The 27102-nt window shown below is 42.8% G+C and overlaps 1 protein-coding gene across 2 annotated transcripts in view; it reads left to right on the top strand.

Moving 5' to 3' along the window:
* Positions 1-1158: 1158 nt before the first annotated feature.
* The window catches only part of ZDHHC2 (zDHHC palmitoyltransferase 2), a 69399-nt gene continuing 43455 nt past the window's right edge, over positions 1159-27102 (top strand). Inside the window, exons 1-3 of one of the 2 annotated variants that reach the window (XM_078445385.2) lie at positions 1159-1404; positions 25100-25126; positions 26221-26315. In XM_078445385.2, the coding sequence (XP_078301511.1) occupies positions 1278-1404; positions 25100-25126; positions 26221-26315 (249 nt within the window). In that variant the 5' untranslated portion in view covers positions 1159-1277. Of the gene's footprint in view, positions 1405-16008; positions 16147-25099; positions 25127-26220; positions 26316-27102 lie in introns of those variants that run through there. The other variant, XM_078445386.2, reaches the window with a different exon arrangement.

Genomic DNA, 27102 nt, shown 5'->3' on the forward strand with positions numbered 1-27102 from the left:
AGAATTGCCGCCACAAAAGAACGCATGGTAGTGAAGAATGGGCTGGGGGGGAAGAGTCCACGGAAGGATCCCGGGACTCCGGTGTCAGGCGGCGGTGGGCATGGTGATGCATAATCACTAAGTAATGTGACAAAAGAGTTCAGATTCCCAGAGCAAGTCATCTGTGATTCTAACTCCGGTGATCTCTGGATGCACAACCACAGGGCTTCTTCCTCATTCCACGGTCCCCTTGCACGCCAGCAGACAGCCCCGCAACCCTTCCGAGGGGTGCACGCGGCCCCCCTTCGTCCCCCCAAAACCGTGTAGCAAAGTAGGCTTCGTCGCCCCCCAAAACGACAATTCAGCAGGTCTGGACAATCGGCCCCGCCCTTGCTGCCCTCTGCCTGTTTACCCGGACCCACAAGTTGAAGCGAGAATTTTCCACGCCCGGGAGGGTCCCTTGCCTCAGCGCCTGAAGGCTTTCTAGTGGCGCGTCTATCCGGGTGGGCCACTGGCTCCCTACCTGCCTCGGCAGGTGAGGGGTCCCGTGCGCCCAAGGCCAGCTTCCCGGGTCGGTTCTGTCACCCTCCCCTCCCCCGCGCGCGTGTCTGCGCGAAGTGTGGCGGCTGCAGCTCCCGGACGGGGCCCCGAGTTGCGGGCGCCAGCGGGGGCTGGGGGGGCTCCCTCGCCCCTCGCCCGACGCCCGCAGCCAGTGCCGCCGACCAGAGCCGTGGCGCCCGCCTCCTCCTCTCTACCCCGAAGCCAGGCTCCAAGGGGGAGGCGGGAGGGCCGAGATGGGCTCCTTCACTCCCACCGCGGGCTCCCCTGGTGGGGGGGGGGGGGGCAGCGGCGAGGGGGCGCGGGGCCGCGAGGGGCCCCGGGGCGCAGGGTTGGCCGCCCGAGGGCGCAGCGGGCCCGGCGGGAGGAGGCAGCCGGGGGACGGAGGGGCGGGGACGGGCGGGGGCGGGGCGGAGACTCCCGCCTCCTCCTTCCGATCCTCCCCCTCCTCGCCCTCCCCCCGCCCCTCCTCCTCCTCCTCCACCTCCTCCTCCTCCTCCTCCTCGCCCTCCTCTCGCTGCCTCCGCCTCCACCCGGGCTGAGGAGCCGGGAGTCCGCGGCGCTGGCTCGGGGCTGCGGGATGGGGACTTAGCGCCACGGCGGCGGCAGTGGCCGCAGCGCAACCGGCCGCCGCCCCCGGGCCCGTCCCGCCGGGAGCGCGGGGCGCGGCCAGCCCGCCCCGGAGCCAGGCCCGCGGGCGGCGGCGGCGGCGGAGCTGGGCAGGTGGATGCGGCTGGAAGATGGCGCCCTCGGGCCCGGGCAGCGTCAGGCGGCGGTGCCGGCGGGTGCTCTACTGGATCCCGGTGGTGTTCATCAGCCTGCTGCTCGGCTGGTCCTACTACGCCTACGCCATCCAGCTGTGCATAGGTGAGTGCGCGCCGCGCCGGCACGGACCCCCGCCGCCCCCGGCCCACCCCGCCGGTCCCCGGAGGGAGGGCGCCGACCTGTGGGCGGCCTCCCCGCGCGCCCTCCGTCCGCAACGCGGCCACCTCGACCGTCCCGGGACGCCGGGACCCCGACGCACCCAGCGGCGCTGACACTCTCCGCACCCCGAGACCCCCGTGCGCCCCCGCGTCCCCCACCCCGGCGCTGCCACGGCGGCCGAAGCCGGCGTCCGGGCAGCCTCGCTCCGCTCCCCTCGCCTCCGCCTTACAACTCCGGTTACGGTGTCACCTCTACTCCGCCGAGTACGCAGCCGAGCCGCCCCTCCGCCTTCCGCTAGCCGCGGCCACCCCAGCCACACCCCCCTACCTCGGCGGGACCGCACCGGGGAGAACCGCGGTGCCCGCTGCCAGCAGCCTCCGCCGAGAGGTGAGGCCCGCGGAGGCTGCGCTGGAGGCTGGAGGGCTCCAGGCTGGGCCCAGGATTCGGGCTGCGCCAGACCCGCGCGGGGGATGGTGGCCTCGGCCTCGGGTGTCAGAGCTGTCCTTTCCTGGTTGTCCTTAATCCACTTAAAAAAAAAAAAAAATTTGTGACAGCTCTCAGGGGCTTTTGGGTGTTTGTTTTTGTCTTTTGTTTTTGCTTTTATCATTTGGGGATTGCCAGTTGTACACTTTCTAGTCCTCAGGAGGCTGAAGGCGGGCGAGCCATCAGAAAGTGTTCTCCAAGACGTGTGCAATACGCAAGACCGTAGTTTAGACGTTACAGTCATAGCCGTGAGCAGGCTTCTGCCTTCAGAGGTTTGTGAAAGCTGGTCTGTGCTGTCAGAAGAGGTATTAAAAGAGGATGACCTTTCTGCCGGGGACTTGTGAATGCTTTTTTGTGTTTGTCGTTTCACCAGAGAAAGTGCCTACGTTTTTGCCATACAGAGCTCTAGCTTCTGGTGGGACAAGGAGAAAGGTTAAAGAGTGGCCTGTTTAATTCGACCTTAACAACTTAAAGCATTTCAGAACTTTCAAGACTCATAGAATCTTGTCTGAAGCCATCTTACCTCAAAATGTTGCTCCTTGTAAGAAATAGGTGTCACGATAGTATACCAAAATAACGACTGACACAACTTTTAAGAGAATTGAGACTAACTGCCCATTTCGTATAGTTTTTAAATGTGATACTATTATGTATTGAGTGTGAAAATGATTTCAGTACAAAAGCAGTGAATCTTTTTTTTAAAAGGGTTGAGTAGTAAAAAAAGTTTGTTTTTTTAAAGGAGGGTCCGGGGTGGCTCAGTTGGTTTAGTGTCTAACTTTGGCTCAGATCATGATCTCCCAGTTTGTGGGTTGGAGCCCCACATTGGGCTCTGTGCTGACAGCTCAGAGCCTGGAGACTGCTTCGAATTCTGCGTCTCCCTCTCTCTCTGCCCCTCTCCTGCTCATGCTCTGTCTCCCTCTCCTTCAAAAATAAATAAACATGTAAGAAACAACAGCAACAAAAAACAGGCGCTTATTTCCCTCCATCATCACATTAAGCTAAGAAGCTTAGCCTGATCCATTGTGTCCTATCCATCAGCAGGAAGCCTGTGAAGGCAGGCAGACCTTTTCTCTCCTTGCAGCTACCTCCATCCTGGCTCAAGTGCTATGTGGGAAGTCTTACCGTATTGGATAGATAGGTAATAGGGGAAGAATAGATGAAAAAATCATAGTTACATTGGGATCAGATTTTTATATATACTTTCTGATAGTTTAAGATAAATCTAAAATGTCCATGAAATATATATCACCATTGTAGTAAGTGAAAATTTGACTAAGAGGGAGAATCCCTCTTTTTAAACTGCCTACATGACATGGCCTGTTATTATTTCCCAGGTGATCCAAAGTGAAGTTTCCTATCATCTCTTGTCACTGCCTGTCTGCCCGAGTACGATGCCTGTCATGTTGAAAGCAATCAATAAATGGTCTTGAATAAACAAATAAATGATGCCGAGGCCATATCTCTGAGGTTGTCAGAAAGTAGTTTTTATATTTTTGTTACTATAGAAACAAAAATAGTAATCATAGGAAAGTCTACATTGTGGAGTCTAGAGGACAGAACAAATTGAAGGTGAATTTCCTTCTATTCTAGAAACTATGGCAGTTTAGGAGTGGTAAGCTCTAATAGCTTGGATAGACAGCCTTGGTTGAGTGGGAAGTTGAAATTAACTGTACAGTTCCTTTAGAGGCACTGGGAGGGGTGGCGACTGGTGAGACAGACACACAAAACCAGCCTCCTCTCCTTTCCATAAACAAAGCAAGTGGGAATTCCAGCCTTCCTCACCGCACCACCCCCCCCCCCCCCCCCCCGCATTAATTACATCTCAGACTGCCCTGCCCTTTGTGGGTTCTTCTCCTGTGGGAAGTTGATATTTACAATCAGATTTTCCAAATTTCACCTAGAAAACATTGGCCAGGGTTGGGACCAGAGGGTGGTGGTAACTGGAAACCGGAGTAGGCAACAGAATAGAATAATATAAACCGGGTGATTTACTCTAGTCCCCCTTTTACATCTGCTGTCAGCTGAGGATGACCCTGAATATAAATTACTCTGTGCCCTTTGCTGAATGAACTGCAATTTAGGAGTAGTGCTTATCTTGGTATCCTTGGAAACCGGAGATAATGATTCTCATTACAGTTAGTTTCTATATTTAACAATGTGAATGTGTGTGGCTCTCTAGGCACTTGTTCAGTTAGCGTGATGTTTGTATTTTATAGAATTAAAGTCCTATCTCTTCTTGTAATATGCACATATAAAATACGTAGGATGTATTTATATTGTATGAGTCAAGGGTTCTCAGTAAGTTTCCTTCCTATTCTGCCAAAGAAAACATCAAAGAGGTCTGCTAATACTTGTGAACAGTCGGAACGTGTTGATATAGTTTGTTGATTAACTAGGATCTTTTATTCACAGTATTGCTTCCTCTTTCCTTCCCTCTGTTTCCTACTGTTCTCTCCACCTCGGCTTCTTTTGTGTCTATTCTGTATTTTGATCCCTTTGGTTTTAGTTAGCTCAGCTTCCATAAAGTAAGACAGGTACCAAGGGTACAATTTAGGATGCAGAATTGGAATAAGGGTGGTCCGCAGCCTCAGCCCTGCGTGGTTCCATGGACGTACCGGACATGCTTTGTATGTTTTACACAACCATTATGGCAGTTATTGTGTTAACTTCGCTTGTTGAGGAGGGTAACAGAAATTTTCCCTTTTAAGTGCAAACATGCAAAATTGGTTTTAACTATCTTTATGCCTTTCTGTTACAATTGCAAACTTACAGAAAAGCTTCAGGAAGAGTACGAGAAACTTCCACATACCCTCTTTTAGCCATCCTGGTTTCCATTTTTCTAAAATGTATTACTTCCCTGCTGTCACTTCAGGCAGGTGCCATGAAACATTTATTATTCAGTTGTGTACTCATGGTTCTGAGTTTGCTTATGGCTTTACTTAAGTCATTTGAAGCAATCATGAAGCTTGAATAGCTTAGAGATTATCTAGGCCAACCCCCTCCCTCCAGCATCTGTAGGTGAAGGTAAATGTTGGAGCTCTGTGTCCTTTCTCCAAATTAACCAATGAAGGTGTCAGCTGTGACTTCAGCCGCCCTGGTACAAATGTTAAAATGTCTCGCTTTCTCTTCAAACCCCCCACCAGATCTCTCTAGAGTTATTTAGCAACTCTGTTAAACTTTGTTGTCGTTTAATAAGAGTTAACACAGCTGAAAAGTGAGCCAACAGCCTTTACAAAATGGTTTCAGATCTTTAGATTGATGTATAGTTTGGGCCAGATAGTTACAACTGCTCAACTCTGCTGTTGCAGCAAAAAGGCAGCCTCAGACAATACCTTCACAAGTGGGTATGACTGTTCCAATGAAAGTTTGTTTACAAAAATAGTTGGCTGGCTAGACTTGGCCCTTAGGCAGGAGATTGCTTAGTCTGGAGTTTGTTAAGAAGTGAGCCCATTAGAATATTGGGGGCTTACTCACTGTTTTGCAAGTCTTGATTAATAAGCAATCCTCAGAAATGATTGCATTCTCTTATATTCCACAGTGATTATTGAAGATGTCCAAGAATCAGATGAATTAGTCTGCATACTTAGAGATCAGTGTGAGAGATACACAGTCATGTTTTCCTTCTTTTAAACAAACATCCTTAAGGAGAGAATATATAAAATCTAATACTTGGATACTCTTAAGCTATGGTCGACCATTAATTCGAGGTCGTTGCGAGCTCAAGGATGGAGACTGAATGGGGCTGTAAATTACCTTCCATCATGAGTTGAATTTGAGCCACACAGAGATAGAAGTGTGGTCTTGTTTTTGGTAAACTATCATTTGAAAAAAATTACAGAACACTAAAGCTTTTTTTTTGAAAAAACTACAGGTAGATGATCTTGTGAATACAAGTGTTACCATCTATAATTACTAAAATAGCTTTAAAGGACACAGAGGGTACATCTGTAGAAAACTGATGTAAATATTTAATGTATAAATCACTCAGAGACTATTTCTCATTGACAATAATGACGCAGTAATATCAGGTGTGTGACTTCTTGGGCGTCTCAAATCATTTGAAGATTTTAAATTATAGGAAAGAGGGATTAAAAACTCAACATTTCTTCAAATCTAAAATCAAATGTGTATGTTCCAAATTCTTGATCGGTGCTACCATTTGACTTTCATATAAATGGTCCCTGGGAAGGTAGGAGAAAAGAAGACTCTGCTTAATGCCTTTTTGGTTCCATTTAGTGTGTCAGAAAATTCTTTTTCTTTTGATGTATTCAGTGACGCAGCATTACTGCTTGCTATTAAATCTTGTTAGAGAGAACATGTCTTGTATGATAGAGACAACAGTCATCGTGGTGGTTAGCATGTAGAGGTGCTCCATAATTGTTGGATGAAGTGATCTCTTTGTGATTTTTAATAAGTCTTATTCTATCCATTTTTCATGTATAAACACACAATTGCATAATGTAAATGAGTCAAAGAATAGGATTCAGCAGTAAAAAGTCAATTTAAACTAAGGCTTGTTGTAGAAAGTTTACTGTTGAGTGCTTACTGAGAATGTCACCCATGCCGTTAAATTAAATACGTGCTCCAGTGTTTCCAGTAATTAAACAAAAGCTAAAGGGATGCTTTCTTAAATCACGGCAATTAATCGTCTCTAGGGATGGAACATTTCCGCAACATTAGAAAGAAGTCAGCGTCAGGGGTTTGAGTAGGGTTCATTCAAAAGCATTATTGAATCGTGTTATGTGCCAGGCCCTTTCCCCTACGGAGGTGATTTAGAGGAAAACTTAATGGAGATCTTTTCCTAATAGCTAGGAAAAAAAGTACCTCGGGGCAGGGGTGGGGAACCCTGAACCCTTCTGTCTGGCTTGGGCAGAAGGAGAGGGGCTATTCCCTTTCAGAATGCCACCCCCCTAGCCAAGAGGTAGGAACGCAGAAATGGAAAACAAAATTCCCTGCTCCTATGAGCCTACGAATTGGTTGCTGGGCCAGCATGAACGAATAATCAGTAAAGTAGGTAAAAAAAAGAGCTGATGGAGAGCATTCGGTAGTAATGAATTTCTAATTATATTATGAATCTGACCACATGTAAATATCTCAGAGTAGAATTACGACCAGCAGTTCCTGCTCCTGCTATGAACTATGTGGCTCTTTCAGCTCCGTCCTTTCCTACCTGGTGCCTGGGCAGCTTTTACTGTGCTCCCAGCTCAGGGCATGTGATGTGGTGGATGAACCTGAGGAAGCAGAGAACTTCCTGAAAACAACTCCTTTCCATTGATGGAAAGACTGTAGAAACTAGCTTAGAAAATAGGCAAAACCCAAGAACAGGTGGGTGAAGCGAAGCTGACATTGTACCAGAGGAATGGCCTTTTGTGGGAGCCCCCGTCCTGGTGGCGGCCCTCAAGGAGTGCAGGAACTACCACCACCGCTCGCTAGGACTCTGTAAAGATGATTCCAGGAGCATCGTCTGGCCGAGCTGAGGTTGTTGTGCCCGTGTCCCGGGCAGCAGGGTTCAGCAAGAGCAGGTGTTTGATCTTTCTGGCTTCCATGGTAGGAAGAAGTGCCAGGAAGACCAAAAAAAAAAAAAAAAAGTCACATATCCCAGAAATGAACGTGGATGAGTTCTCAGTGAGAAAATTCTCATGAATGTTTTTGTTTGCTTTTACTTTTTGTCTTGATGGGAAATTTGTGCTTTTTCGTGATGGAAACATGACTTACATTTTATAATTTATAGTGCTGTTTTCATGTATTTTGATGGCTGTATCACATCCCTCAGCCTCCTTTTCTCTAGGAAGCGGTGAGTTCATGAGTCCCCTGAGACCCCAGCACTGTTTGTCATGACTGTAGAAATACTAACTTGCAGAATGATATATTAGAACATGGCAGAGATCCTTAATGTTCTCTGTTGGGAAAACAGTTTTCCAAAGAAAGATCGTTTGGAAAGACAGTCTCAATATGATGTGGAACCCGATGATTTTATATTACCACTTAGAGGTACCACAGGGAACTAATAATAAAAGTAGGACATAATTGAATTAATTTCTTTCATAGTTCGTTAGAAAATTGTTGAAATATCTTTCAATTCCCTTAAGGGTAATTTATCGTAAGATCTTAATTTTTATCTCAGTCAAAGCTGAGAGTGCAAAAAGGTGGAATTTGCAGGGCAGGGGGTGGGGCGAGGGCAGCAGGGAGGAGGTAGGTGACCTGATTTCTTAAGAAGCATATGGTAGCAGTAAAGTAACAAACCACGATTGCTTGAAATTGTTCCTTTCAGAATTATGTCACATTGTGAAACGTTTGTGTAGCATTTTCCCTCACTTGACTTTTCATCTGACTGCGACTTTTAAATTCAATTATCAATATTAGTGCCAGAAATGTTACAAAATCCATTTTTATTTGGAGGCACTCTTCAGCGAAAACTACATGCCGCATTTATCATTTAGCGCTTCTCTGCACTCTGAAATGCGTACTTGATGGCAGTTCATTTTAGACATGTTGGTGATTACATTTTAAAAATGCAAATGACAGAGAAGGGCTTTTATAGATGATTGAGTTTTATTTCTTTGTCAGTATTTCTCCGCGGCATCCCGAAATTTCCCCTCCTGTGAAGTGTAAATTAAGCATTCCTGTTATACTTAATTTGACCTCTCTGGATTTATCCACAAGCATTGCCACCCTACAGGAGCAGAGGAGTGCATCAGCAAAATAAACACCAGTAAACAAAAAAAACTTGTTCTTTAAATGTCCTTTAAAACCAATATCCTAAGAATACAGCAGTGTTAAGGCACTTTGTTTTCATGATCATCTTATGGTAGATATAATCCTTGTAAAAAGCAGTTCATGTATTTCCAAGAACTTTATAGGCTTATTGGATTATAATTCAGTGAAATTTGGAAAACTGAAATGCTTTGTCATGGTTATGTATTTTCTTATAGAGAGAAAAAAATCAAGTTTCTGCCTCTGTGTTAGTTGCATTATGTAAACATTGGATTTTCACCGTATTTGAAGGGTGTGTTTCAAACGAGGTGTCTTGAAATTCAGACAGGAGTCTGTCCCTGATCTTTTTGGGGGCCCAAGAGTCATCTCAAAGTTGTAGGTAGATGAATCTGAAGTGTGGCTTCTCACCAAATTTGCAGGGATATGAAAGATGGTGTGCCTTAAAATATAGTCTCTCTACCGCACATGTTATTCACTTTGGGGGTACAAATGGGAAAAGCAGCCTGCCGCAAAACAGCTGACGTCAAGGTGTCATGAGAGACACCTGATACCACTTACAGACAAGGTAAGAGATTTCTATTATGAGCTGCGAACTGGAAGTCATAAGCCTGCTCCAAACTTCAGGGGCTAATCTGTGATCGAATTTATTTCTAAGTAGGCAAGTCCATATGACATGTTTTAGGAAGAAAGACAGTAAGAGATTTATGTACTTAACTACGACCAATGATTATCCAGGGCATCTCTAGGGAGGTCAGTGAATGTGCAGGGGTGAAGGAGAGAGACCGGTTTGCCTTAATCAGGCTTGGATCATAGCATATTTTTAATGAAATGTCCCCTATTCCAGGACTAGGACATACTAAAAGCTAAGAACTGAGAGCAGGATGTCAATTGGAAGGCGGTAAGGAGTAGGGATTCATTATAGGCCCCCCTAAACGTGCATTTAACAAATAATTACCAAATCCAAGAATTGAGTACGTTTCAACCATCCATGATTTAAAGAATGCCCTTTTAATTTATTCATTCATTCAAAAATATTTGCTGCTCTTAAAGTTAACATTCTAGTTGCAGGGGTAGGGAGAACAAATAAGAAACCTTGGGGCGCCTGGGTGGCGTAGTCGGTTAAGCGTCCGACTTCAGCCAGGTCACGATCTCGCGGTCCGTGAGTTCGAGCCCCGCATCAGGCCCTGGGCTGATGGCTCGGAGCCTGGAGCCTGTTTCCGATTCTGTGTCTCCCTCTCTCTCTGCCCCTCCCCCGTTCATGCTCTGTCTCTCTCTGTCCCAAAAATAAATAAATAAATAAAAAAGTTTAAAAAAAAAAAAAAAAAAAAAAAGAAACCTAAACAAGTAGCTTCTATGACCTAAGTGTCATGACAAAAAGCAAGGCAAAGAGGATTGGGAATGCCAGTGGAAGATTCACATTTTAAATATGGTAGCAGTGGGGGGAAGGGCGCTCATGAAATTTGAGCAATAACCTTAGAGATGCTGAGGGATTGAACCATGCTGGTGTGAGGAAGAAATGCATCACAGGGAGATGGAACAGTCCAGCTGAAAGTCCTAAGACAGGAGTCTGCAAGCAGTTAGAGGAGGAATAAGGAGATCATTTTGCCTGGAGAGGAGGGAATGGGGCAAGAGACATAGGTGACAAGGTCGAAGGGGTGTGGAAAAGGCAGAGATTATATAGGGCCCCGTAGACCACTGGGAAGATTTTGGGGTGAGAGAAGTGATCCATTGCAGGATGTTGAGTACTACAGTGACGTACTCTGACTTATGTTTAAAGATCGTTCCTACTGCTGTGTAACAAGTAGACTACTTCATCAGTCCAGGTGAGAAAAAATAGTATATCAGACCGTAATGGGGGTAGTGGATGTATTCTCAAAGTAGTAACCACAGAATTTCCAGACCTATTTACCTGAGTTGTGGAAAAAAAAGAGTAAATAGGATTCCAGTGTTTTGGGGCTAAACACCCTCAAGGATGGCAGTCAGCTGAGATGGAAAAATTGCAGGTAGAAGGAGGTGATCTTAGACCAGTGGTGGGTATGTTAACATTGAAATAGAGATGTGGAGTGAGCATTTGGATTTGTGACTTTGGCATTTAGGAGAAAGTCTGGACTGGAGGAATACATTTGGGAATCTTCAGCATATAAATGGATTCGGAGAGTTAACACTGGATACATTTGTCCCACCTGGGGTAATAAATGGGAAGTGAGTAGAGACAAAACATTGAGAGTTCAAGAGATGACTAGGACCCAGCAAAGAAGACTGAGAAGGAGAAGCTTGAGGGAGGGGGGAAGGGAGGTGAGGAAGGGGGAAAGGGGTCTTAGAGAGCAGGTAGGAATCAACAAATACATGTCACATAAAATAAGAACTGAGAATTTAATAATGTGGATATTGAATTTTTATTTTGAATTTATTACTGACTCTACTCTGAAGACCCCAAATTTTAAAAGTTTATCAAAAAGAAACCTATATACCAGGGTGTGGATTGCTGGGAGATCTGAAATTATTCAATCCAAATTTTAAGAAGGCTTTACTCTATTAGGCAAGCTGAACTTTCTTATTATATGTAGATAATCCACAGAAAATTTAATGAGAACCCTAACAATGTCTCCCTGACACAGAGGATTGTAGACAATAGTATTCGATACTTACTTTTGCTTAAATGAAAGGAGACAAATTAAACGTGTTTATTTGAGCCTTTTGTGAGCCCGGTAGACATTTTAGGCATCAAAGAACGTGAATCCTTTATGAGAGTATTATCTCTTTTACCTTTTTATTATTTGATCACTCAGATGTTCGTAAACAGCTTTGTAATATTTTTATGGTTTCAAGTTATGGGCTGAATTCCCTCCCTCACTCCCCCCAAATTCATGTTGAAACCCTAACCCTCTGTAACTCAGAATCTGACTTTGTTTGGAGAGAGAGCCTTTAAAGACGTAGTTAAGTTAAAATTAGGTCATTAGGATGAGTTCTAATACTCGTTGGAGGAAGTTTGGACACAGGTACACGGGAAAGACCGTGTGAAGATGCAGGGGGAAGATGGCTGTCTACAAGCCAAGGAGCCAGGCCTCGGAGGAGACCCAGCCTGCTGACATCTTGATCTCAGATTTCTGGCCTCCAGCACTTTGAGAAAATAAATGTTTTATTGTTTAAGCCACCCAGTCAGCAGCACTTTGTTACGGCATCCCTAGCAAACTAAGACACAAATTCAACAATCAAATACCTTTTTTTTCCCCCCTTTCTGGATATTGAAGTATAATCATCTGTAATAAGAATTTTGATAAAACTAATTGTAGAATCCATTTGAAAATTTAAAAGAGCAATTAGAAATAATTTAGAACATATAAAATATTAGCACTAGTTAAAATAATCACTGAAAAGTGAAATGCATTTTGCTCGAAGCACTCAGACTCTGTTTTAATAGTTTTCAGATGACTGAAATCTCCCCATGACATGCTGACATTTTTTTTTATCCCTTTTAGATTAAAAAAAGGAAGATCTTCTAAATGTTTCAACTCCCCTTTCCCTGCGCCCCCCCTTGTTGAACAGAGTATGCTGCACCTAATTTAACTTTGAGTTAAGGCTAACAGTCCAAGACCGATATGTGTATGAAGTGGATGTCCAAGACCCTTGAGGTCCTTGGATTTTCATTCACAGTTTCATCCACTTCCTATTGACTGAGAAGGTCAAGAAGGAGTGGAATTTGTAATTTTGCCCAGACATTCTTTTGAATCCCAAGCACTGAGAATCTGGGAAGGCTCATGAATGAAGCATTTCACTGGAAATGCCTAGCCAGACATCTACGTCTCAGCAGAGTTTTTTCTCTGTTTACCACTTCTGAGGTTCCTTTTTCTGAAAAGATTAAAGAACAAAAACCCTTAATTGTGGAAACAGCCAGATGTGAGAAAGAAAACTTTAGCTCGAGTTGGATATTACCTTAATTTCTCAGTTTGAGTATAGGCTCTAGAGCAAGTGATTTTTTAAAACTTTTTATTGTGGTAAAATATATATAACTCAGGAGCTCCTGGGTGGCTGGTAGGTTGGGTCCAGTTTGATCTTGGCTCAGGTCATGATCTCACAGTTTGTGAGATTGAACCCCTCGTCTGCTTGGGATTCTCTCTCTCTCTCTCTCTCTCTCTCTCTCTCTCTCTCAGCCCCTCCCCTGCTCTTATAAATAAATAAGCTTAAAAAAATTTTTTAAATATATATATGTTAAATAAATATTTATAACATAATAAATGTACTATTGTAGCCATCTGCAATTTTATTTTATTTGTTTTTTAAATTTTTTTAAATGTTTGTTTATTTTTAAGAGAGAGAGAGCATGAGCAGGAGAGGGGCAGAGAGAGAAGGAGACACAGAATCCGAAGCAGACTCCAGGCTCTGAGCTGTCAGCACAGAGCCCGATGTGGGGCTCAAACTCATGAGCCGTGAGATCATGACCTGGGCCGAAGTCGGACGCTTAACCGACTGAGCCACCCAGGTGCCCCGCCATCTGCCATTTTAACAGTTTTAAGTGTGCTGTTCAGTGGCATTAATTGCATGCACATGGCTGGGCAGCCATCACCATCCATCTCCAGCATTTTTTTCATCTTTTCCAACTGAAACTCTGTCTCCATGAAACAATAGGTCCCCATTCTCCCCTTGGCTCCTGGCAACCATCATTCTACTTTTTGTCTCCATGAATTTGACTCTTCTAGGTAACTTACATAAGTGGGATCATGTATTTGTTCTTTCGTGTCTGTTTATTTCACTTAAGCATAATGTCTTCAAGGTTCATCCGTGTCGCAGCGTGTGTCAGGATTTCATTCCTCTTTAAGGATCAGTAATATTGCATTGTATGTATAGACCACGTTTTATTTATCCATTCATTGGTTGATGAATATTTAGGTTGTTTCCACCTTGCGGCTGTTCTGAACAATGCTGCTTTGAACATGGGTGTGCAAGTGAATACCTGTTCAAGTCCCTGAGATCAATTCTTCTGGGTATACACCCAGAAATGTAATGTTGGATTATATGGTAGTTTAATTTTTGTTTGTTTGTTTGTTTTTTGAGGATCAGCATACAGTTTTCCTAGCAGGTGATTTTTTATGAAAGTGTGATTCCAGAGAAGCCTGTATATGTATGCCCTTGTAAACATCCAGATTTGAAAGTCTCCAGAGGTGTCTGTGAGGTCCACACCAATGTCACTGTAACAGTTTTTAACTGCCTTGTCCTTATGGCCCAGCAGGAAAGTTGGTGGTCTGGGAATTGTGAATAATCCCGTTTTGCCCATGAGGCAGGCTTCATTCCTGGAGAGTGTGTCCCTCATGAAATGCTGGCCATCAGGTCCGCCCAAGGCAGAGATGTTGAGAGCTGCTGGCCCACTGTACATAGTCTAAAATTCACCAACAGTTTTTGAGTATCCAGAGCATTAATGCTAACTGGTAGAAATTTTATCTTTTTAAAAAGCAACACGTTCACAAGTGTAAATGGTATATACACTTGGTAACATGAGTTGGCGGGGAGAAGTGGGGGAAACTTACCTGTTTCTATGGATGCTTCAGTAACCTACGGTATTAATCATGAACTAGATCCTTACCCACCATACAGGGACTACACAGTTCACGAATCGGTATTGCCTGCAGGTCTAGGGTAAGTGAAAATGGTTTACAAACAGAAGCGAAAATCAGTACGTACAACTGGGGAGACATCCAGGCAGGAAACAGGATGCAGCTCACACAATGAGCAAGGAAGAGACTCAGTCCAAATATTGATGACTGTCTTACTCAATTCTGTACACAAATTTTAGAACTTCCTACGTACACGAATGAATGAATATGTCTGCCATATGATTGGCGGTATTTGTATACTATTGCACTATTGTAACATAATGGATCATACAGCAGAGGCAGTGAAGATTTTTCATCTGCGGACTGCCAGTTTATGATGATGTCAAATTGTATCAAATTTGCTGCAACTGAATATACATTGCTGCAGTTACTGTCAGGTGGAGACTGCTGGTGCCGTGTGAGTAATTGCAGTCTAGGGCAAAGGGATGGCTGCTTGCAAGTAAGAAGGGAAGTACTAATTCAAGCTGAGATCAAAGAAAGATTGTGTGTGTGGGTTTACTATGTGAATATGTGGCCGTGAAGTTACAAGAGAAAATAGTGCTTCCCAGTGACTCAGTACTGAAGGATGAGTCCCCCTTTGATACCCTTGCGTGTGCGAATAGACATTGTGACCCAGTGCAATACTGCAGGAATTGTTGCTGGTGCTGATGTTGTTTTAAATCTTTTGATTCCTCCCTTCAGGGGTGCTGCTGTGAATTCTATTCTGATGAGCCTCGTAGACACAAAGGTTGGAATCACAGCTTTCTACGGTTCCTTCCTCTGGAGTACTGCATAAATGCCAAAGAATTTACACAAGCGTAGAAATATTTGTTCAATTTTTAAACGTATTAATGCACTGTGTAATAGGTACCCTGGTCATTTAGTACTCGACATGTAGTTGCTAACTGTAGGAGGTTTTAGAAGTTTGCCCGTTTCCTTGTAGAAGCAAATAAGCATTAATTTTTCTACTTAATCAAGACAGCTAATGGTTGGTAGTGAAGACAAAACACTCTCAGTATTGTCCTCTGTGATGATTCTACCAGATCATGAGATTGATCTAATGACATTAAAGATATACTACAACAATTATCTCTGTATTATCATACGCATTTTTAAGTGCCGAAATAACCACACCGCGAGTGGCATTTTTGCTTGCTACCCATAAATAAATATGTATATAAACGTGTAGGAAAGGTGATAGTTTATGTTGGACAGTGTAATCATGAACGCCCCTCCAACTTGGCAACCTTGTTTCTGACCAGTGTAGGAAACGTTTTCAGGATCTGAAATCCCTATTTGACTGTCTTCCTCATAGTGGACAACCCTTATGCGGGAACCAGGTGGGACTTTGCAGGGGGTGTGGTGTCTCCTAGAGCCTTGCATGGTTCACAGGAATCAGCCATGCCTGCCAGGCCCAACCCAAACAAGGGCGTCTGGAATTGGAAAGAGAGGCAGTTGGTCTTGAAAAGACCCAGGCACTGTAGGTATTTGAGGTGATTATGGCCATGTGTGGAAGAGGGAGGGCCCATACGATTCTCTCTAACAGGATGAGTAACTCTGTGTGCACTGAGATCTGCACAACTTGCTGGCACGGGGAATCTCTTCTATTTTAATTTGAGACTGGGGATTATAGGATTCCATTGAGTAAGCCTTGAAAGGAGGACACAAAGATCAAGGGACCAACCCTGAGATCAGATTTCCTTATTTAACTGCACTGCTTAGTACAGTCCGTGATTTAGGAGTCGCCCTCCTCTTCGCCAAGGGGAAAGTGGCAGTAAGTTTTTCAGGGCCATAATCATGGGACAAAGTTAAAATCATGGGACTTCCCTTTAAAAATTGATGTATTGAAAGACCTACACATTCTTAATGATTCAAGTGCGTGTTCCCAGCTTTTAGTTGGGTAAGTTGCATTTTATACTGTTTCTGTAGATTAGAGCTTCTTAGCTATCTGGAGCAGTGATATGGTCAAGTTACTAAAATAGATTCTTGAGAGAGAGAAAAATACTTCTAACCGGGAGGATTTTGATGTGTAAGAAATACAAATTACCATTTCAGGAGAGATGAAAGTTGTGTCTGTCTTCATGGCCAGTTTCTACAAGTGGGAGACGTACCATAGGGGTGTGTGCGCTGGGGAGTGCTGACCTCAAAAATGATCTTTCTTTCCCGCTACTGCTGACGAGGGATCAGCAAACCCCTGTTCCATCTCCTAATCTTTCCTGCATCGCTGTCTCACTCCTGTCCTAGGGGCCCGAGGTTCAGTGTCCTCCCCAGTTCCTGAATTGAGAACTCAGGAAAGCCAAGGTCCAACTACTACCCTGAAATATGACCAAATATTTAAGTTATTTGTGTCCAAAGTTTGTAAAACGATCTGGTTCTAGGTTGTGTTTAAGTTAGTTGCTGGAAGAAGGGTGAAAAAGAGGACATTTTAAACCCTGCTCTCCAGTGCGTCCCGAATCAGAAGTGACAGGGAGCCACATGGTATTAAGCAGGCCAGTAGGATGTGAGAGCGACGAAGGAGGAACGGCTGTCCTGGACAGAGAAGCCCAGGGGGTGTGTAATCAGAGCCCAGGAGGCCACGTGGAATCCTTGAAAGAATTTTGGAGTCAGGCAGACTTATATTTAGATCCTAGCTCCATATGTTATGACTTGAATAACATTAGAAAAGTTATTTTACCTCTGTAAGACTATCTTCCTGACTTTTAAAATTATAATAATACCTCCCTGACAGATGCTATAAGGCTTAAATGAGAGAAACATTTAAAAAATATTAATACAATCCCCAGCATATAGTAAGCATTCAGCATACTGTCCCTTCCTTTAGTTTCTTCTCACCCCTTGACATTGGACTCCTGCCCCTCACCAGCCCGCCGATGCCCTCTCACTCTCACCAGACTTCACCCTGCTTGAACTTCAGTCTTATTTGGAGAGTGTTAGGGGCTGTATTGTGTCTCCCCACAACCCATAGCTTAAAATTCTAACCTGCAAGATTTCAGAATATGACAGTATTTGGAGATGGAGCCTTTAAAGAAATAATTCGGTTAAAATAATTAAGTTAACTGGGGTGGGTCCTAATCCGACTGGTGTCCTAGGAAGAGGAAATTTGGTTATAGAGATGTACAGAGGTAACATGATGTGAAATACAGAGAGAAGATGGTCATCTGCAAGCCAAGGAAAGAGGCCTATGGAGAAACCAATCCTTCTAACACCTTGATCTTGGACTTTTAGTCTCCAGAACTGAGAAAACAGTTCTCTGGTGTTGAAGCCTCTCAGTGTGTGGTACTTTCCCAAACCAGCTAATCCAGGACTCCTGGCTGTTGTCTATAGTTGTGGAAAGGAAGTGAGTGTGGTTGTTGCAGTTCAAAAGGCTTCTCTCCACAGAATTTCTAATTTTTTGTAACATTGTTCATTTATAATTTTGCAATATAGTTGCAGGTGGGTTATGCATTAGAAAAGCTTTTGATGGCTAATACGGAAGCCTCACCACCCAGATGACAAATGCCTTGCATAACCTTTTGGACTGTATCCTATTTTTAAGGTAGAGACTTCCTGTCTCGTGGTTTATATTGTCTGGCTGACTCTGGTTCATCTTTTGTCTTTGAGGTTGCATTGTGCCATTTTCTGGGAAAGGTTTTCCAGTCTTGCGTGGTTGTTTTGGTAATTTCTAGCACATGGTTTAGCTCAGTATAGTTTGTTAGAAATAAATTCTGGGTTAGAGGCAGGAGGAATGCATTAAACCACCTGGGAAGGCTGACTTTCCCCACGGTGATGCAGCTCCAGTCCTGATACAGAGATTCTGATGTGTGTCAGGCTCTCTCAGAACCTGGACAGGGCATGGTGGGCGTGGGGGCGGGGTGCAGGTGGGGACAAATTGGCAAGAAAGGAGCTCTGGAAGGGGCAGGAAAAGAAAATATAGTTTAAAGAATCACTTGTTTAGGGGCCCCTGGGTGGCTCAGTCGGTTGAGCGTCTGACTTCTGCTCAGGTCATGATCTCATGGTTCTTGGATTCGAGCCCCTTGTCGGGCTCTGTGCTGACAGCTCAGAGCCTGGAGCCTGCTTCAGATCCCGGGTCTCCCTCTCTCTCTCCGCCCCTTCCCCCACCCCCCACTTGCACTCTTTCTCTCTCACACACAAAAATTAACAAACAGCCGATTTAGTTTTTCTCATATTAATTTGCCCCCACTGTAATTCACCTGCATTCTTCTGCTTATTCGCACTGAAAAACTCTTCCAGCAACTTCTTTCCCTCAACTTCTCATTGCATCCTCCAGAAATTTGTGGCATTCCTGCAAGCTAAAAATGCAGTGTATACTTGTTACTCCAGGTTGTTTATAAGGCAGTTAACACCAAACTTTGGGGAACGCATACTCCTGGCACTTCCCTCTTTTGTGATACTTACGTTCCATATTCAGCTCACATTTATCGAGCCCTGCTATTTAACACCAGGTTCTATTCTGGGTGCTTTTATGTACCTCATGTAGTTTAATTCATAAAACAGCCCAGTGGGATAAATATTGAGATAAAGCTCAGAGTGGCTAAGTAACTTGGCCAAGATAAAACCTCAAACAGGGGGCAGAGCCAGGACTCAAACCTCAGTGAGAGACATGGGAAAGAAACCTCTAACAGATTGCACTAAGTGCTAAGAAAGAAACAGTATATTGTGATGATCGCAGGGGTGAACTGGACAGGAGGGCCTCTGTGAGAAACTGACATGGAAATCGTAATTTGAAGGATGATAAAGAGCTAGCCAACAATGGAGCTGGGGAAGAGCTTTGCAGACAGGGTAAAGACAGTAAGGTTTAGTATGTTCTAGGAAGAGAAGGCCAGCCTGTTTGTAGCTTGGTGCGCAGCAGGATGAGTGAGGAGAAGTGGTCTTGGGGACGTAAGTAGGAGCCAGATAGATCATGGTCGACCATGGAGGCCTATGTAAAGGAGATTGGACTTTATTGTAAATTCAGTGCAAAGCCATGGGAGGGTTTTTAGTGAGATGACGTTATCAGTTTCCATTTTAAAAGAGATGATGGCTTTCCTATTATAAAATGAGTTTTTAAGGAATTGTGTGGGGACCCAGGGAGGACTGCAGACTGCCTGGCATGATGTTTGTGGTTAGGGCTGTTAGGATGTTAGTCTGGAGCCCAGTTGGAAGCCATGTGTTGGGAAGTTCTGCCTTATGAGGCCTTATCCTTTCTCTTCGTTTCTGTTCTGAAGCTACCACTCTGTCCTTGACAAAACAGTTCACATAAACCCACTGATAAATTTATTTGAAGAGTGACTTTTCTCCTTGTCTTTTAAAAGTCAGAATACATCAGACAGTGTAGGACTGAGGATAATTTTAGAGCCAGAGGAACTGTCCAGGTAAAGTACAAGTTTTTGTTTCAACAACAAAATCAAAGCACAGATCAGCTGAATATCGTGATCAAAGTCACACATATTAGGAAGATTGGACCAGAGTCCGGGTCTCCTACCAACCAGTTAAATGCAAGTGCAGAGGATCTAGAGAGGGGACGATGTTAGCACTTTCAAGAAGCAAGACAGCCTGGAGTGGCTGAAGCCTTCTGCCCAAGAAGGGGAGGGGGCATGAGATGAGGTCAGCGAGGAAGGCATGGACTGCGGTTGTCAATAAAATCACAGTGACATCTGAGGATAACAAAGGAAAGACACAGTTTAATAAAGACGTAAAATGTAAGTAGATCTGGTATAAAGAAATTAATTAGAACACATTTGTTAGGAAGAAAGGAATGCAGTTGGAATTCAGCTGGAAGGATTGATCGGAATACTGTATTTTCTTAGGTCTGTCATTAAGCTGGTCTGGTAGCAGTGTCGCTAGTATTCACAGGAATGATCTGTCATGTACCTCCTACCACCCACATTCTGATCTGTAATAACCCGAACAATAAGCTAGATCTTCTTGGAAAGTAGCTGAAGGAACAAAGGATCCCACGTCAAGGGGTTCCCACCGGCCAGTTTAGTCGGAGAATTCACTGTCAATTTGGCAAACAAAAAGAGCATAATTAGTTCTGCTAGAGTAACTTGAGTATTGAGAATTAGCAGCAAGGGAGGGCTATGGTGACCTGAACAGGAGTGATAGCAGTAGAATACGGGGCTGAAAAGCCAGCTGGAGTTGGTTCAGGAACTAACAGGAAGTTAGAGGGGGTAGAGACAGTGCATTGGGATGATCGTTAACATAAGTTTTCTTGTGGGGCACCTGGGTGGCTCAGTCAGTTAAGCGTCCGACTTTAGCTCAGGTTCTGATCTTGTGGTCTGTGAGTTCGAGCCCCGCGTCGATCTCTCTGCTGTCAGTGCAAAGCCTGGGCCTGCTTCTGATTGTGTGTCCTTCTCTCTCTGCCCCTCTCCCATTCTCTCTCTCTCTCTCAAAAATAAATAACATTAAAAAAAATTTTTAAATAAGTTTTCTTGTGAAAAGTCCGGAAAAATGGGATAGCTGCCCGAGATATGAGGTCAAAGGAGAGACTTGGTTCAGACAGGAGATAGTAAAGCATATTTGTATTGCTACTACTATTTTTGATTTCAACTGCTTCGATGACTTAATTCACAATGCCTTAAAAACTTTCCTTGTTTTTTCAGTTAGTTTTAACTTTCAATTAAAATGATCTCATAAACTTTAAGTTCTTTGAGCACAGGGATGGAATCACATTTTCTATTTTATCCCCAATAGTGTAAGCATAGAGTAGTTAGTGGATGTTTTTCAATAAATGAGTTAAAGATAAGCTCCCCCCGCCCCTGCCCCCCGCCAAAAAAAAAAAAAAAAAAAAAAAAAAAAAAAATAGAGCTTGGCTATAAAGTTGTTCTTACAGTTCATTCATTAGAACCAGATTTTTAGTTTTGGTTGGCATCCTTCATTATTAGACTGCATACATGGGTCTGAGGTGTATCTGTGTCGAACTGAATTTGGAAATAGTGCTGTGGATTTATATAGAAAAGTTACTGTGTATATGCAGTGTAGGTAAGTTATTCTTCCAAAAAAGAGAGTTTGAATTTGAAGGCAAGACAAATAAACTTCAGACTAAGAAATAGAAAGATCACAGCAGCATACATCTGCAGTGAAAGTACCTAAAAACCAAATTGTTCTAGCAACAATTACATAACTGTTCTTTGCTAATTTAAGGGGGAAAGTACTTTTTTTTTTTCCTACTATGAAGGCGTATTTTAGTATCTGAAGTTTTGGATTTTGGAGGTACTTATGACTGAAAGTCGAACTAGATTTAAGTTAACAGCAGCTTACTGGGCTGCTTCTTATCAATAGATATGCTTCTTGATAACCAACTCTTAAATGTATAATCACCAAAGGAATCACATGATTCCCTGCTTTAAATCAAGATTGAATTTAAATCAATTGAGACTAAATCTGCTCTAATATTTTTAGAGCTGTTTAGAGAATAGGATTTGATAGCATCCTAAACAATCATAAGGATGTATAAGTAAACTTAATTTGGATGGGATTATTTGTAGTTGGGTTTTTAGAGTATGAAAAGGGATTTTATTATTAGTTTCTCTCTAGGAGGTACATAGTTATGTTGCTATATGTAGTTCTGACTTATTGCTTTATAATAAATAATAATCATATAATAAATAGTAACCACTTGAGAAATGATATAAAAGATCAACACATATATTCTTAGTAGATTTCTGGAATAAGACTCAATTATAACATCAGGGTGTGATGATGAATTTTGTGTCAACCTGGGTAGGCTATGATGGCCAGTTGTTTAGTTCAACAGCAGTCTAGATGTTTCTATGAAGGTATTTTTTAGATGTGATTAATAACATTTAAATCAATAGACTTTATTTTTTTAACGTTTTTTATTTATTTTTGAGACAGAGAGAGACAGAGCATGAACGGGGCAGGGGCAGAGAGAGAGGGAGACACAGAATCGGAAGCAGGCTCCAGGCCCTGAGCCGTCAGCCCAGAGCCCGACGCAGGGCTCGAACCCACGGACCGCGAGATCGTGACTGGAGCTGAAGTCGGACGCTTAACCGACTGAGCCACCCAGGCGCCCCATTAAATCAATAGACTTTAAGTAAAGCACATTACCTTCCATAATGTGGGTGGACTTTTTCTAATCAGTTGAAGACCTTAAAAGAAAAGATTGAGGTTCCCCGAAGAAAGATTCTGCCTTGAGGTTGCCTTGGACCCAAGACTGCAGCATTAACTTTTTCCTGGATTTTCTGCTTGCTGTCCTGCTCTTCAGATTTCAGACTTGTCAATACCTATAATCATGTGAGCCAGTTCCTTAAATTCAGTCAGTCCCTTTTCTTCCTCTCACTGTGTGTGTGTTTGGGGGGGGGGGGGGGGCTGTTGTGTGTGTGTGTGGGTGTGTTGGTTCTGTTTCTCTGAAGAATTCTAATATACAGGGGTTGGAAAACTTTTTCTATAGAGGATTGGACAGTAAATATTTTAGGAAATACGGCCATACTGTCCCTGTCACACCTACCCAACTCTGCCATTATAACACAAAAATAGCCACGTAAGCAAATGGGTGTGTCTGTGTTCCAGTAAAAACTTGTCTGCAGAAATAGGGGGCTGGCTGTATTTGGAACAGGACTGTAGTTTACTGACCCCTGTATTAAATGATTGCTTGATAATGCATGCAAAAGAGATAAGGGAGGGTATGCATTTTTTTTTTTTTTAGCATACATTTTTAAGAATGTTTATTCAAGCCAGGTTTGAATCAAGAAGCAGTTTGTTACCCTTTTGTGTATTAGGGGTTATTGCTTTGGCCCATAGTCTCAATCTTCAACCTGGATTTTACGTTTTATTTTTACCCAAGAGTTTTTTTAAAGATAATACTGCAACAGAAAGTCTCACTCTTAGTAATTCTGAACTGATAACTGACCACTCAGCCTTTTCTCGGACGCCTCATTCCATTTCTTAGAGGAATGAGTAATGAGGGAGGGGAGCGCTAGGAGGACAGGGCATCTGGAAAACAGAACTGGTGACCCAGTCCGCCAGCCTTGCGGTGTCTAGGCTGGTTCCAGACTCCAAGATGGAATCCTTGAAGGCCATCATTGTGCTCGCGGCAAACAGGAACATCTTTGATAACTCGGATGATGATTTACCATCCTCACTTGCTCTCTTCCTGTATGCCATCAGTGCCAAGAAAGTGTGGGGATTCCTTAGGCTTTTTCAACAAGCCGGAGTCCTTGTTGCCTAGTTGTACCGCAGTTAGTTGGGGAAGAGGTTTAAATTCCTAGGGATATTGGAAAGTTAGAAATCTCTAAAGCAAAATATTACCACTGTAGGGTACAGACCAGAAAGTAATTAGGCTAATGCAAGATGAAATTAGGCAAATAAAGTTTTGAAGTGAAAATTAAAATTGTGACCCATAGTGATAATATTGAAGGTGTTCGCATGGTCACCATCTTGTCTGCCTGTCCCATTCTGGGCATCAGAAATGTTAAAGGAGGGGCACCTCAGTGGCTCAAGTGGTTAAGCATCTGACTCTTGATTTCGGCCCAAGTCATGATCTCACACTTGGTGAGATCAAGCCTTGCATTGGCTCTGTGCTGTCACCACAGATCCTGCTTGGGATTCTCTCTCTCCCTGTCTCTCTGCCCCTCCCCTGCTCACATGCGTGTGTTCTCTCTCTCTGTCTCTCAAAATAAATTTTAAAAAACATTAAAAAAATGTTAAAGAAAATTGAGAATCAAAGAAGTACTGTATTTAAAGGAGCCACATCAAGGTTGGCGAGAGATCTGGAAGTCATGTAATATTTGGACTAAAAGAGAAAATTTCACGGAGACTCAATAACTTTAAATACGTGAAGGTCTGTCATTTAGATTTTCTGTTTAAGGCTACATGTTAGAAGCCTGGATACCATAGGAAGAAGCCACAAAGAGACTAATTTCAGCGCACTATAATGCTGTAATCATTCTTTAGAGCAGTCCAATAATGGAATGGACTTATTCCAAAACCATGGGCTCCTGCTGCCTCTAGAAACCCTAAACTAACATTCAGTAGCTCTCTTGGGAAGGATGTTTGTTGGATCAGATAATCTTAAAAATCTTTCACAACATTACACTCTGGTTCCAGTGCTTCTTAAGGCAATGAAATTAAATTCCAGGAAATACCAAATCTTTGCTGGCTACAACTTCCAACTTTGAGATAGGCCAAAACCTCCAAAATGGACTTTAGTACAAATGGAGGAAGACCAAATGGGAAACAAAACAAGCACACAATATAGGAGGTAGGACAAGTGCCCGGGTTATTTCTAGATACTGTTTCTTGTCCCAGCTCGTTTCAGCTGAACGGTCCCTAATCTAGCGACCTCATCTACCTTGGGGTATTTATAAGCCCCTCAAAGATGACAGTCTCTCAGGCACATTCCCTGCCTCTCTCATTGTACACTAGGGAGCCATTAGCCATTGGGCATAAGAATTTGCACTTCTAGAGATTTGACCAGAGCATGTGCCATGGATCCAACATTTTAGTCTCCTGGAGAGTTATCTGAAGGCAGTTGCCAACTTGTAAAGAACAATACTTGCCTCTGAAAATGTCCTCACGTGGAGAACACTGCTTTTATCTGAACCCTGATTCGGGAGGAAGGCTAAGAAAGTAATTGATATAGGAATAAGACCCACAAGGAGACGCCTGATGGGTTGTTTTCTGTGTGGCGTCAGGGCTGAAATACCAACAATACCAGCCTTCCTTCTCCACCCTGTCCCCCAGCAGTAGTCACCTCTCCTCTAAATAAAATTGAACAAATATTTAACGATGTTGGTTTGAAGGGGAGCCAAATTATTAACCTGCTCAAGTGACCTATGTCTCCGTCAGGCTCTGTTGTTTGCCGTAAATGTCGTAATCTACTACTAATCTCTGTTTTCTGCTTATTTCTATAGTGTCCATGGAAAACGTTGGAGAACAAGGTAAGATATGTTTTGTTATTGTTTTAGATGTGAAATTGTAAAAGTAGTTTTTTAAAAATAGTATTCCTGTAGAGTTGGTTGGAATTAATAAATTATACTTTGAGAATGTGGAGTCATGGTGGGGTTAAAGACTTCTCTCAGTCCCCAGACTGAACTCTGTTAGACATTTGGCAAAGACCTCTCCCTTGAAATGGTAGCCATTGTGCCAAGGATTCTTGGTGGCTTCAAAATACAGGAGTATCAACAATCTCCTGTTTCAACTCAGAGTATTACCCCATTCCTGAGTCATCCATATAGTTCATGGAAAATATCATTAGCTGCAGCCATTTCACACTGATTTAAGTGCCTCATTGGATTACTGAATTTTTAAATGATTCTATGCATATCATCATGCTTTAAGAAATTGTCATACAGTTTAAAATACCAAGCATGCTGTATTTTAAACTAACATTTTATTCAACTGTATCTTATAGAATTTATTTATATATTAGTGTATTTTCCAGAATTGTTCATTATCACCACGTACAGAATATTTTGTGCTTGCCTAATACAGTATTTCACAACTAAATATTTCACCATACAAAGTGTATTTATATACATTGCTTGAACGAAGTATACTTTTCTTAAAAGTTGTCCCATGTGATAAACAAGACACTTGAACTCCTGTTGGAGGAAATCTCTCTTTGTCCAGATGGTCTCTGTTTAAATATATAGTTATTAGAACAATCAGTGCCAACAGATTTGACTACATCGAAGCCAAATTAGCAAATACCTCCTCAAATAGGAACTGGTTTTGCTATTCTTCGTCCGTGAAGTTCTTTAAGCCTGAAGTTTTAACATTTTTTAAATGCCGTGTTTATTATTTAAAGTTGAAGGCACAGCTGCCTGACTTTTATAACATAGGAAAGGTCTCTCTAGCCATTTGGCTAATAGATTGGGGGTGTCTACAGATGAGAGCTTTCTGATCATGGGATATGAAATAATTAAGTTATTGAAGAATTTGGTTCATTTAGAACAAGCAGATCTTTTGTGAATACTATGATTTTAATGTGTATTTGCATATTTTAATGATAATTATGTTTTTCTCATTTTAGTTGTGTGCCTGATTGCTTATCATCTACTTTTTGCAATGTTCGTCTGGTCATATTGGAAAACTATCTTTACATTACCAATGAATCCTTCAAAAGAAGTAAGTTAAAATATTAGTAAAGTTATCTTGAAGTTGGAAATCAGTAATACTGATGTCTGAAGAATGAACTTTATGTCTTTTTGTTAATGTTGCACTTAGTGAGCGTATTGCTTTGTTTACATTAATGTGTCTGTTGGTAAATACTTGAATTTTCACTTTGTAAATATTATTTTTGCACTGGGTTAGTATTATATTTCTGATCCTAATTCTGTGGTGTGTTCCATTTCTACTTAAGAGTCAGACAGCAGGGTGGATGAATGAATGGATAGAGCTGAAGGTGGACATAGCTATATTATAATTATCACACTAACAGTATATTAATTGGCTGTTCGCCGCCAGAAACAATAATAACAAAATAACAATGTAACTAATCCTCTCTATATTCAAAGTCTGTAGCCAGTCCACAGCTTATTGTGTATCCTCCGTTTCCAACATCACCTCTTGGCCTAAGATGGGTGCTCCAGTTCCAGCCATCATGTCTACCTTCCAGACAGCAGGTCAAAAAAAGTAGGATAGAGGAGTAGAAGTAAGCGTCCTTCCCTTTAAGGATGTTTTCTGGAAGTTGCGATGCCATTTCCACTTAGTTTAGAACTTAGTTACATGGCCACATTTACTTGCACAGAAGGTTAGGAGTCTAGTCTTTATTCTCAGTGGCCATGTTAACCATATTAACCATGTCAGAAGAAGGAAATTGTGGACATTGGGGGAAAAATAGCAGTCTCAGCTACGGAAGATTTTAAGTAGAGTGATAGTGTCAAATTTATATTGTGAAAAGATCATTCTGACT

This window comes from Panthera onca, chromosome B1, assembly GCF_046562875.1.
Source record: "Panthera onca isolate mPanOnc1 chromosome B1, mPanOnc1 haplotype 2, whole genome shotgun sequence".
Lineage (NCBI taxonomy): Eukaryota > Metazoa > Chordata > Mammalia > Carnivora > Felidae > Panthera > Panthera onca.